General features: G+C 40.2%; 1 protein-coding gene across 2 annotated transcripts; it reads right to left on the bottom strand.

Annotated features, from left to right (window-relative positions):
* Nucleotides 1-669: 669 nt before the first annotated feature.
* LOC135487585 (phospholipase B-like 1) lies at nucleotides 670-13406 on the bottom strand. 2 transcript variants are annotated; one of them, XM_064771483.1, is made up of 10 exons: nucleotides 13316-13405; nucleotides 12681-12767; nucleotides 11661-11892; nucleotides 10398-10620; nucleotides 8408-8575; nucleotides 7813-7957; nucleotides 6831-7031; nucleotides 6119-6445; nucleotides 5277-5380; nucleotides 670-4309 (listed from the first exon to the last, which is right to left on the bottom strand). In XM_064771483.1, exons 1-10 carry the CDS (start codon nucleotides 13374-13376, stop codon nucleotides 4142-4144), a joined length of 1716 nt encoding a protein of 571 aa, XP_064627553.1. In that variant the 5' UTR covers nucleotides 13377-13405; the 3' UTR covers nucleotides 670-4141. The 2 variants fall into 2 exon arrangements, with proteins under 2 accessions (XP_064627553.1, XP_064627563.1); XM_064771493.1 differs by lacking the exon at nucleotides 12681-12767 and having other exon boundaries at nucleotides 13316-13406.
* Nucleotides 13407-13500: the final 94 nt, after the last annotated feature.

Genomic DNA, 13500 nt, shown 5'->3' with positions numbered 1-13500 from the left:
ACTTCGAAGGGACTGACTGATGATATGTCTCTTGCTTTCCACATTGCTGCCAAGCTGGCTCAGACAGGACTAAATAATGTGATTGTGACAACTCTGCATATGTGTAACTAGATCGGAACAACAGATGACATGGACTGGTTGACAGGGCTGTGACGGGTCACAGCACATCAAGGCGCATGTCACACTGAAGATGAGACCAAATGACTACACCACAGGGGATAATGGAAAATATTGATGTAGACTGTAGCAAAATCGATTCAGAGAAAGCAGACAAAAGTGAAATGAACATCCAGTCCATCTCAACATGCCATGCTTAGAGAGACAAGTGCCTCATTTTGCTGTGACGGGCCACTGGCTATCTTCCCAGTTCTGAATAACCACTGTAGACAATGGTTGGTCTACTTGTGCTACTACAGGAAGGAAGATTCCATCGACTGTGGTATCAGTTGTGTAGGGCTAGCAACGGGACATCAGAATACAGTCAAGATAAATCTCTCCGCTTTCCTGGATGAGTCGAACTGTCCACCCTACATGCATAGAAGATGGTCAATGAACTTTTTTCCTGTCACAGAACAAATACACCTTGGTCCACATTGACAGCTGTGAAGAGCCTGCCAACAATATCGCTCTAGTTTTCCAGTAGCAGAAGGGATGAAGACAAGGCAACAGTTCAAATGATAGCGATGTTTATTTGGAAGTTTACTCAACATACAATGCATCTTTATATCACAGCACCAGCCGAATCCTTGAGCTAATTCAAGCTCATTGTTAACAGCATAATCCCCTAGGTAAGCCACCTAGAGGAGTACATTAACAACATCAACTTAAAATGAGCATTCAGCTCCTTTAACACATGTAGATTGTTATCCTACGGTATCTCATAACATAAATGAAATGTAGATTGTTATACTCTGGCAGTTGCATTATCTCATCACAGACATGACATGTAGATTGTTAATATACTCTGGCAGTTGCTTTTATCTCATAACATACATGTACATGACATGTAGATGGTTAATATACTCTGGCAGTTGCATTTATCTCATAACATACATGTACATGACATGTAGATGGTTAATATACTCTGGCAGTTGCTTTTATCTCATAACATACATGTACATGACATGTAGATGGTTAATATACTCTGGCAGTTGCTTTTATCTCATAACATACATGTACATGACATGTAGATGGTTAATATACTCTGGCAGTTGCTTTTATCTCATAACATACATGTACATGACATGTAGATGGTTGATATACTCTGGCAGTTGCTTTTATCTCATAACATACATGTACATGACATGTAGATGGTTAATATACTCTGGCAGTTGCATTTATCTCATAACATACATGTACATGACATGTAGATGGTCTATATACTCTGGCAGTTGCTTTTATTTTATAACATAGATGTACATGACATGTAGATTGTTATACTCTGGCAGTTCATTTATCTCATCACATACATGACATGTAGATTGTTACACTACGGTAGGAGCATTCATCTCCTTACAGGTAGATTGTTATACTCTGATTATCTCATATGAACAGATCCATGGTCTACATCCCCCCACTGTTCATCCGACCTTGATGTTCTTAAAGAGTCCTAAACATTTCATCAACATCTCCAACTTGTAACACCTTCAAGGTCAGACAAACACTCTCCAACCCCCAGAAAAAAACGGCGATAGCTGCAAAAGATCTTTAAAATAGCTTCCCAAACACCAAATCAACACAAAAAGAAAGCTACTCGCTGATATTATACTTCACTTCTAAATGAGTATCTTAATGAGTATCTAAATGAGTATCTAAATGAGTATCAAAATGAGTATTGACGGAGACAGCAGAAGAGTTCCTTAATTGTCCTGAAGATGGCGATTTATATCTCCTTCCTTAGTTGAAGCCTTTAGAATAAGGATGACTGGCTGAAGATGCTGAAGCTGTTAAATGGAGTCATTAGGCAGCAGCCAGATAGGCAAGAAAGAATAAGTTACAGCAAATCACCTAAAGGGGTCTCCCCTATTTCAAAGTTACTTGTATCAAAACTGTTCTTGCTTGCATTAGGAAATTATTTATCACTCATATAAACATGGCACGCATAACTCATTATAAACATAGCATGCATAACTCATTATAAACATGGCACGCATAACTCATTATAAACATGGCACGCATAACACAGTCCCCCCAACTGTGCATATTAGCCACATGAAGACCACCAATTTGACCCCATAGCTCCCTTTAAATGAATTGATTAACTCTGAGATTCTGATAGCTTCACCCCGTATTGCTCTGCAATACCTGAGAGTGAAAACCTGAAAAGAGATTCTAACAAAAAAGACAGCAACATAAACAAAAACTCAACCACAAGCAGGCTGATGAACGAGTACATACATGTAACATGACGCACGGCAACTGAAATGAGGCTGACAGAAAATTGATTAACTCTGAGATTCTGAATGCTTCAATGCTTCGCTTGATTAACTCCGAGATTCTGAATGCTTCACCCCGTATTGCTCTGCAATACCTGAGAGTGAAAAACTGAAAAGAGATTCTAACAAAAAAGACAGAAACATAAACAAAAACTCAACCACAAGCAGGCTGATGAACGAGTACATACATGTAACATGACGCACGGCAACTGAAATGAGGCTGACAGAAAATCGGCACTGCTTATAGGTAGAAAAGAGCAAACTGACTCCTTCAGCAAGATATTTTCCCTCACACTTATGCAGAGTTGGCCTCCAATCAGTTGCCCCTGGTCACCCAATTTTAAATGACAATACAAATATATCCAAGTTGCACCAGTTTTTGATTACAATAATTTAGTATAGTTTACTAGATATAAATTAAACGCTACCTAATACCCAAATGTAAAAATATTTTTTGAACAGGTCAGGCCTATACTCGATATCCTGAGTTCAACAAAATGACAGCCAATGCACAGAAACTTCAGCACGCCGTACTCATGTTTTCCAATTTTTAAAAGTGGAATGTATTTGGTAAACTAGGTGCTTTGATACTGGAGGCAACTTTAAAACTGGAAGCAAATTCTAAGCTATAAGTTTGAATATGTATAGAACAATAGCAAATAAACAACATCGCAATTTTGGAGAATTATGCATTTAAATTTCCAACTTGACTTCAGTGTTGTAATTTGTGATCAGTACTCGAGTATGATGATCAGATGGCACCTTGTGATGCAGAACTCGATAAAGAAGTTTTATCAGGTTTATCGAGTATAAATTCAATGGATGACAGGATGGCATATTCGAGAACTTGTGTATACTCATGATATCAAGTATAGGCAGACGTCTTAAAAGAGTAGTAGTGCAAGATGCAGAGGCTGAAGTATGTAAAGTTCCTGTGTAGAAGGACCTTCTCGGTTGCATCTCAAAATGCATTTAACATTCTACAAACTATCAGTGAATACCTTAAAATGTACACCAGTGTCTCTCTCTATCCAGACACTGTGATCTATAGATTAGAGAGTAATAATTGCTGCTGTACTCAACTTTGGAGAGGGCCCCTGCATTGGTATGTACATGGACAATGAGCATTGTTCCAAATTTGAAACTATTTCACTGAAACTTAAATATTCCTTTTTGATTTACTGCCTGCTTTGATTTCTTTCAATACTGAGGACAATATAAACAGTTAGCTGTCAAATCAGTTCATCCTAAACAGCGTCCACCAGTGACCATAAGGTTTAAAATCAAATTAATAAAGTCATCAAAATATAATATAAGTATCATAAACAAAATAAGCAGGATTCTTTCCACATTTCATAACATTTGTCATAAGATGAGGAAGTTGTTGTCTAAAAACAAGATGGCCACCCAGTCGGTAGCCATCTTGGATTCGACTTGGAGGCAATTATAGGGTTACCCAAGACTACACGAGGCTTGTAATTTTGGACAACTCCTTTCTGTCACACCCAAATGTCATGAAATTTTAAGGAAATGAGTTTTATGGTCTACTCATTTCATTCATAACTACTAAAACCTGGTAGATGCTGATTGATGCTGTAAGGGAAAACCGGTTATATCTTTTAAGAGATTAAATGTCAGAAGTGTACTGTGATACCCTATATCTGATCATATAGTGATATTCCCTATCTGCCGGACCAAATTGTTCTTCAAGGCTTAGGCTTCATTGTCTGCCAAGTGAAGTTGAATGTCTTCGGTTGTCCGACGTGTACAGAATGTGGAAATGGTTTCCACGCAAATACTGGCAGGTTATGGCTTGTTGTTGGGCCGTTGATGGCGTGAGACTCAAGCTTCTTGGCCATGAAAAAGTCTGTCACCTGGAAAAGATCATTACCAAGATTAAATGCCACAATAGACTTCTGTGCAGTTGTAACTACGTCATTATATGACCGCCAATGCAGGCCGCCATTTTGGATTATTCACTAAATATTGGATAGTAGCCTGTGGTGGTTGTCTTGGCCCATAGAAACCCACTCAAACTGCCGTCTCGTGGATTTCTGGCCCAAGACAACTACTCACGTGATATTTCCACTAAAAAAACAAACTCGTTTGGTTTTCTTACTTCATTGATGACACCCTCGGGACAGACAAATGCTGTCCCTAATCGAGAGGTGTCCTGACTACAGAGGTTTAATTGAGTACAAATACTCTACGAGGGACCAAAACTAGTGTTCTTCATAGAGAGGGTGTCCTGCTGAAAGAGGTGTCCACTATTAGGGAGGTTTCCCTCCACTGTATTCATCACACCATTACATACTCAGAGATGTTTAGCTAGGCTCCTGGGTCCGCTCTGTTCAAACTGCACTGGACATTGGAGTAATGCACATTGAAACGATGGCCCATAACTCTTACCAAATCAGGTCAATTTCAGCAGGGCGCTGATTGAGTGTATTTTAGGAACGATAAAAAGGCCTGCTGTGGGAAGACGAGGCACAAATGTGACTCGCTCTACCAAAACTAGGCGCTTGTCGCATCTGAACTTGACAGGTTGATACGGACTTGTTGTTCATTTCCCTATTGTAGACCTTTTGTGAAATCTATTACGTCAGATTTCACAAAAGGTCTACAATAGGGAAATGAACAACAAGTCCGTATCAACCTGTCAAGTTCAGATGCGACAAGCGCCTAGTTTTGGTAGAGCGGGTCACAAATTACAAAGAATATGTATCTTGCATCTCATTCAAAATACGTTACATGGCAATCAAAATAAAGAGAGCTTTCCAGTGTATGATCATTGCTCATCCCAAATTTGTTTTGAAAATATGCAGGGCGCGTAAGTTTTACCTTTGAATCGGTGCAGCCTATTGGTGCATGCTGAGTAGTGAGGTCACCACGGGAACAGATAGTCTGCATTGCATTATCCTTAGAATATGGGTCGTGTAAGTAATCTGAAATAACCAGATAGGGTACAGTAGAACCTCTCTATTAAGGACACCCTTGGGACTGACAAGTGCTGTCCTTAATAGAGCGGTGTCCTGATTAGAGAGGTCAAATTGAATGGAAACAACTAATTTGGGACCAAAACTAGTGTCCTTCATAGAGAGGGTTTCCTTAATAGGGAGGTGTCCGCGAAGAGAGGTTCTACTGTATAAGTAGTGATATTACTACCATTCCCATGTTACTGAAAAACATAAGTAAATTTACAGCTCAATGAAAACTGAGGTAGTAAATTTACAATGCCCCCACCTCTTCAGTCATTACTTGCTTCCTCAAACCCGAGACAGTGCATACTCGGGTTTCGTCTGGTTCACCATCGATTACATCACAAGTTATCGTTTGATATACAGTAGAACCTCTCTTAGCGGACACCTCCCTATTAAGGACACCCTCTCTATGAAGGACACTAGTTTTGGTCCCAAATTAGTTGTTTCCATTCAATTTGACCTCTCTTATCAGGACACCTCTCTATTAAGGACAGCACTTGTCAGTCTCGAGGGTGTCCTTAATAGAGAGGTTCTAGTATACTGTAGTTTACAAAGCTTTAAAGGACATCATTCATGAAGCTGTTATACATGTTAAGAATGGTTCGTAGACGCACAGAGGTTGACTCAATAGTGGCTTTTTACTGCCCCCAAATCCAAAACATCTCATCTTCTGCCAGCTTGTGCAAATAATGATACACTTACCATTGTATCGCATGATGTTCTTGAATGACTTCATGTCAGTCACCTTCTCATTGTCCCGACGAAATATCTTTGCTCGCGACGCCAAATCATGCGAATATCCATAACCAAACTTAGCAACGATCTCAGGGTAACCACTCATATTGTAGATCTTTTCATAGAAAGCTATGTTGTACGACGCCCAGTGTCCATTGCGTAAGATCTTTGTTTGGTCGCCGCTGACGACGAGCCCAGGTATCTGCTCCACTACCCATAGGGCACCATCCATAATGGCTTTCTTCGGTACGAATTTGTTAAGGTCGACAACCATATACTGGGCATTGTAGGTACCTGGAATATACAGAGGATACACAGATAATAGGCGAGTAGGCTGCATAGTCCAGTACTTTTAAACACTGCTGGCTACAACGCAAATTGGCCCGAGTTTGATCACAGAGGAGAACCTGGAATTTGTTTCTTCAGATGTACTGGCTGGGATTCTCGGATCAAAATTCCTGGTTCTTGACAACACAAGGTATGAGTATTTGAGAGTCTGTTGGATGATACTAAAACCTGTGATTGCTTTAGTTTTGCTGGTGCCCATGGGCGAGGAATTTTATGATGGGACATGATCTGCCACCTGGTTTATGCCTTAACTGCCTTCTCTTCATGAATTTAGAAATGTCTGCATCTGTGCTTTATCTCCCGCTCTTCGTGACCTCGATTATAGACAGACCTGAATTATGTTTAGCAAATATCTTTGCCCACTCCTCGCCGTCCCTTGCCATTCTGTTGGCCGTCAAAACTCTCTGCCACGCCAACAGGGACTGTGGTTTCACGACGTCAAAGAGCGAGGTGTTGAAAACGTTGTTGGTGGTTTGCACCATGACGAGGCCACCTCCCATCAAGTAGAAGTCATCCAGTGAGGTGATGAAACCTAAAACAAGATAAGTACAGCATTTTTTTTCAAAAGTTACACAGCGGGCAATCTCAGTTTGTGTGGTGAACAGCTGAGGGATGCAAAATAACGCGACATCAGTCGTGACATATGAATGCTCAGCTTTCAGCTCCAAATGACGTCACGTCAAAAAGGACGTCGCAACTTCTCTCTCATTTATGAAAACAAACAGATTTGTCTTTCAATTATAACGTTCCAAGGTGTCATATGGGGATCGGAGTCTTGGTGTGATGGTTCCCAGGCTGTGGAACTCTCTCCCTGTCTCTTCGCGCGAGCTTGCGGAAACCAATGCATTCAAAAAACGCCCAAAAACTCAGCTTTTTATAAAATGTTTTAGTAATGTCTAGTCAACTTTTTTATCAAAAATGTCAAAAATTGTATTTTATAATGTACTAAAATCTACTTCTTCTATTTCTGTCACACTTATTTTACGTCTTTATATGTATATTATCTTTTGTAAAGTGCTGAGGAAATGATTTTATTCGTTATTGTAGCACTCTAATTCAATAAATATTATTATTATTATTATAACGTTTATGTATCATTTATTCACCTAAAACATTTCATGCCAATGTCTCCAGAGGAAAGGGTTCAAATCCACCAAGTAAGAAATTCTGCAAGTAACATGTATAGAGGAAGTTTGCGGCGTGACAGAGTCCCGTAATGTTGACTACTGTTGTGATGTTACCCACAGTCACCTGATGAAAGGGTTAACAGCTGTGTGCAATAGAGATCACAATAACACTAAGATTTCTCCTACCAGGATAGCTTGAAAACGACACCTGCTTATTGGCGACTGATGGATCCTTGAGATTGAAGTCGTAATGTTTGTACATCCTGAGCATGGCTGCATAGATAAACCACGTTGAGTGGCCGATGTAGAGGTTCTCAAAACCAGGGGTCGGCTGGAAGCAGAAATGAAGCAGTGATGCAAACTCCCTAGATCTCCATTTTAAAGGCCTGTACACCGTTTCAAAATTTGAAATTTATAACCGAATTAGAAAATTTCCATCTGCGTAAATACATACAAGATTGTGTCGAAAGTTGTGTCGTCAGATACAATAAATACCAAGTTTCAGCAAATTCGTATTAAAGATAATAACTGCACTGCGGCACAGTGTATAATATCATTTCGATTCTCCTGGACCGCTGGTCGTTACGAACAGCGTTCCCCTTTATTGAGAATGTTGTGTCGTACAACGTGATCACGCGGCAATGATATCAAATCAAAGACGGACATCATATTTTGAAAGGATACAACTGATCAACTGCCTCGCACTGAGGCCAATGGGGACATCTCAACAAAATATTAGGACCTTTATTGATTGTCAACCGTAATGATAATTCAGACCTACTTTGATCAAAACCGAACATCGACCCAAGTTCAAACCGTAAATGTCTTCGAAGAATTCTTCAGGTGACATCTTATCGTAGTCGAGTCGATCATGTGGCGGGGCTAACTTTTCGGCGGCATCCATGTCGCCGTATGAATTCAACTGCATGAACTGAAGGCGAGTAAGGGCCTGAAAAGGACAACAGATAGAAGTCATGAAATTAACTGGATTATCACCGAACAGCGTCCAAAGGTGTCAACATTCGATCATTGTTAATTTTCCAAAGGCTGGGATACACTTTTCGTGATATCTGTCATGACTGGAGGACCTGCGGGCACGACACCTTACCAACATCCATGATCGATCAGGCAAGATCAAAACAAGGCAATTTGATTGCTGTTGCAATCGAAAATACCTCTAGTAAAGTGATGGAATCACAGAAATATTTTTCAGGGGTCCCTCCTCCCCCCATACTGTTGTTGTGTACACACCAATACAACACTCGCACACAAGATTGTTTGAAGCCACTGGAATTCGACCAGATGGGAAATAGGAATCTTATGTTGACAGTGGATATAAAGACACTGAATGAATGAAATAAACAAAACCTCTGAAAAATAAGGGGTTAACAGCACTCGCCTATGCATTTTGCAGCAAGGCAAGATCTGTATATATTTATGAACAAAACGTTTCATTAAAATCTACAGCAGTTAAGCTACAACTTTTACAAAATTCATAAACACATGGCTCGAATAGATTGCAGAGGCCGGTAAAGTCATCAATAATCTGAATGATTCATAATGCAAGGGATAAGAGATATATTCATGCACATACAGGCTTACAGAATATTAAAGGATGGGCGATTATCATAGGGGCTTAAGTGAAACGATCGGATGCAAAAAAGCCATTCAAAAATATCTCACACCAACCAAAAAATCTCAAGCCAAATGCACGGTTAAAAAACTACCAATTCTCCGTCTCCAACCATAAATGCAAAGTTATTGTTTAGCTGATTGGACGCCCTCTTCAACTTGAAATGACGTCACAACATCATCAGTGACGTAACACTTCCAGACACCTATTACGTCATGACGTTGGGTAATCATTACGTCGGAGCCCTTGTACCGATATGATTCATGCCTGTTTCCATTGAAGACGAGTCGCTTACATTATCGGACAAATCCATCATACCCTAGTGACAGCTAGGGTGACACTGATACCGATAGCTAGCGGGACGCCGATAGCCAATTGATCAGTGTCATTTCTAAAAACAGGCTCACGTCAATCAATGGATTACCCACTGATCAAGCAGCCGTAGAGAAAAAAATGTTAGAGACTCCCACAGGCTCGTAGGTGGGTGATACATGAATCTAAATTGGACAAAGGCCAACTACATCAATGTTTGTCTTCTTTGGGAAATAGGCCCATCACCAATGCTAGCACTGTCATCATACTCATTCCACCAAAATGAGTACGGTATTAGTACATATTCCACCCAACTGAGACAAAGTACATATTCCACCCAACTGAGACCCAGTACCTTTTCCACACAACTGAGTTCCTACCAGTTCCCATTCCACCCAACATTCCGCACAACTAAGAACCAGTGCCCATTCCCACCAACTGAGTAGCAGTACCAATTCTGCATAACTGAGTACCAGTACTTTTTCCACACAACTGAGTACCAGTACCCATTCCGCACAGCTGAGTAGCAGTACCCATTCCACACCACTGAGTACCAGTACCCATTCCGCACCACTGAGTACCAGTACCCATTCCGCACCACTGAGTACCAGTACCCATTCCGCACCACTGAGTAGCAGTACCCATTCCACACAACTGAGTAGCAGTACCCATTCCGCACTACTGAGTACCAATACCCATTCCGCACAACTGCGTACCACCGCCCAGTTCACATAAGTGATTAACAATAATCACTCCACCCAACTGAGTACCAGCACTACATGTATATAAACTGAATCCTCATTCCACCAAAGTGATCGTTACTCACTCTTTTCCCCATGGCCGCCTTATGGCCTTTATACAACCCATCAATCTGAGCAAGGGCATAGGAGACATGCCTCCAAAATGGTGTTTTCCCGTCGGCTGCTACAACTTTGTCCACAACCCACTGCTCTTGATCCTTGTAAAATTCCTTAAACTTGTTAGCCATATATACGGATTGATCTTTGAGGAACACGGCATAGAAATTTTCCCAGTGTTGATTGATCTTCCTAAAGTAAAGCAAAGACCATTTTTTCATGTTTGAAAAGTGATGTTCTGGTCAGATTACTTATTCATGATAGAACAACCGGTAAATGTTCTTTCATTACAGTGTGGGGCGGTCAATGAGAGGAGGAACTGTAACTATTCTTAGAGAGAAACCCAGCTGAAGCACTCTGCAAATAATCAATTTCTATCGCTGCGACATCCCTACATTGCAGGTCGCAGCGATAGAAATTGCTTGTTTGCGGAGCTTTCAACTGGCACGTACGATAAGACAAGAGTTAGTAGGGCCTAGACTAGAGTCCAATTCTCACAATCTTTTCAGAGTCGAAAACCATTGTTTTAGCAGAAGCCAGTGAAGGTGGTGAGAGGGGATAATATCAAGTTCTGCCCATGAATAATTTTTTTACCACTCATCACATGTACATGTAGATTAAGTTAAATCAAGTCGAGGACTTGGCATGAATGATTTGTTTTTATTTACATTAGAAATAGATGATTGCAGGCTGTAACATATGGCTTCCAAATAGAACTGAGGAAGAGTAGAATTTGAAGTACAATGTGAATGTCGGGAGGCAATGCACATTTTTTTCAATAAATTAGCATAAAGATTTATCAACATAGTCAAATTTAAGCCCACATATTTAGAATAGGTTATATGGATACGATCATGAGCCAGATTAGATATGGTGACGGTGTGCAATGCGACCTTGAGTCCCATCACACCAAATCGAGTTCACCAGGCTGGGAAGGGAATTGCGCAATCACTGACAATTTAAAATGATGTCAATTTTGATGAAGCCTCATCAACACCATATTCTGCTGTCAATTTTGCTAAGTTAGCTCTGTTAGCAGGATACTGTCTTGATAATGGGCTATGGCTTTGTAAATTGGTTGCTTCCGTGCATTAATGACCTCTGAAACCCGGGCAGCTGCGAGGACAGCATATTGTCCGTCCAAAGGCCAGGTTATCAACTGTATTAGATATTATTTATGCATGCCATGTGGAATACTAATGTATTTCCCTTCACGAGACTGAATTACTTACTCTGCAGTTATGTAGCCTTCAATGTATCCAGCAGCATACATTAACTCTTGGTCGGTATGTGAACCGTTGAGAGCATACCCAACTTTTATATTGAGGACGTCCCATCCAGTCGCCATATAGGACTCATCATACATGCCATATGCCATGCCATACTTTTTGTCTATGATTCCTTCCTTGGCCGTCAACGACCAAACTCCATTTTTCATGTAGACAGTCATATTCCGAACTAAACCTAGAAAAGCAAGACAATACAGATGATAAATTATGTTTTTTAATAAATATCTTAGGTTACTGCAAACGTCAAACAGAAAAAGCTAGTTAGCCACATTATTTTTCAAAGAGAGTTTGGTGGTATTTTTGAGCTTACTGCTCATTTCCACATCTTTCTGCACTGGAATTGGAAAGAAATAAAAGCACTGGGCACCGCAATGGCTTATAGAAATGTCATGACACAAGATAGTACATTCATGCAGTTATACAGTCAGTGTTCAGATTGTTTTTTCCATTTTCTCAAAAAAGTCAAAAATGTGACTTCCTCGCTTATTCCATTTGACAGTAGACTGGTCGAACACCTTCCACTTCCGGGGCAGAACATGAAGCAGGGAGTTTTTTAGCTGAATACAGTTAGTAAGTATTGCCTGTCGCCTTCATATATCCACTCAAGGGCCCAAGTACCCACCAACAAATCAAAACATGTAAGTAAACTGATACAGACATGACATCAAAAATATATAAGGCTCGCTTATATATTTTTGATGACATACATGTACCATCGCCCACAGCAGACATACTTGGAGGTCTTCTCTCTTTTACATGTTCTTATTTGAACCAAAATGTAGAGCTACCGGATGTAACCATAATCCATTCCCCCTTAATTCATGCAGCTTCAGGCATCATGACTAGAGTACATTTCCCAGGAGTTGATAGTGGATCAGCTGAGCATTCGTACTGTAGCCATCCTATCTCTATGATGAGTATGACTCACTATCAGGTCCTGGCAACAAACATGCAGAGACCTACCTCCACTACTGGCTTTAGCATTGACACTCCTAGTTTCCCGTTCCTTAACCAATTGTTGCCCAAAACCTCGCGAGTAGTAAAGGTAAGCTGTCAAAAGATCATTTGAATGATTCTCACAAAGTGTTTCGGCTAAAGAGTTCAGCACCATGACCATGCCTTTTTTAGACTGTGGCCCTTTTTGCCCTGCCTTTTTTAAAGAATGTATCTGGTATAATAGCTAAAATACTAGATACATTCTAAACAGATGGATGGAAGCTACACAAGAAAAATCTGATGATGATGATAGATTGACCATCGCCAATGGCAATTAATGTCCATTTGACATAATCATTTATTCATTTGACATTTGATGGACATTAATCTAAGAAGTCTACCACAATTTCCCTGTGTAGTAGAACAAGTAGACACCCCATGCCCATGGTATGTGAACAAGGTTGGGATATGATGCACCCATGGAGATGGACCACTTCAACTTCAACTTCCAAGTAAATTTTTCGCAGGGAGTCGAGTCGCAACATACGGTGGGAAGAAGTATAACATTTAAAAGGATGACGACCACAAAATACTACTGATGACCATGTATATGACTGAATGTATCAACAGGTCTGGAGAAAATGGATGACCACAAAACTTACCAAGAGATATTAGAGGTAAAGTCAACAAAATAAAACAACACTTCATTTTTGTTTTCGCCATGTTGAAGTCATGTGACCAGTTGCTGGTGCAGAAAATGAGCGAGAATAAATATTGCTTGTTCTACATCTATCGTTTACAAAAAAATTATCAGTATTATGTTCCCATATACTCCGTGTATGTTAAT

Source organism: Lineus longissimus, chromosome 1 (genome assembly GCF_910592395.1).
Source record: "Lineus longissimus chromosome 1, tnLinLong1.2, whole genome shotgun sequence".
In the NCBI taxonomy this organism is placed as follows: Eukaryota; Metazoa; Nemertea; class Pilidiophora; order Heteronemertea; family Lineidae; genus Lineus; species Lineus longissimus.
Note: the sequence above shows the minus strand (reverse complement) of the source record. Positions and strands in the feature narration are given on the sequence as shown.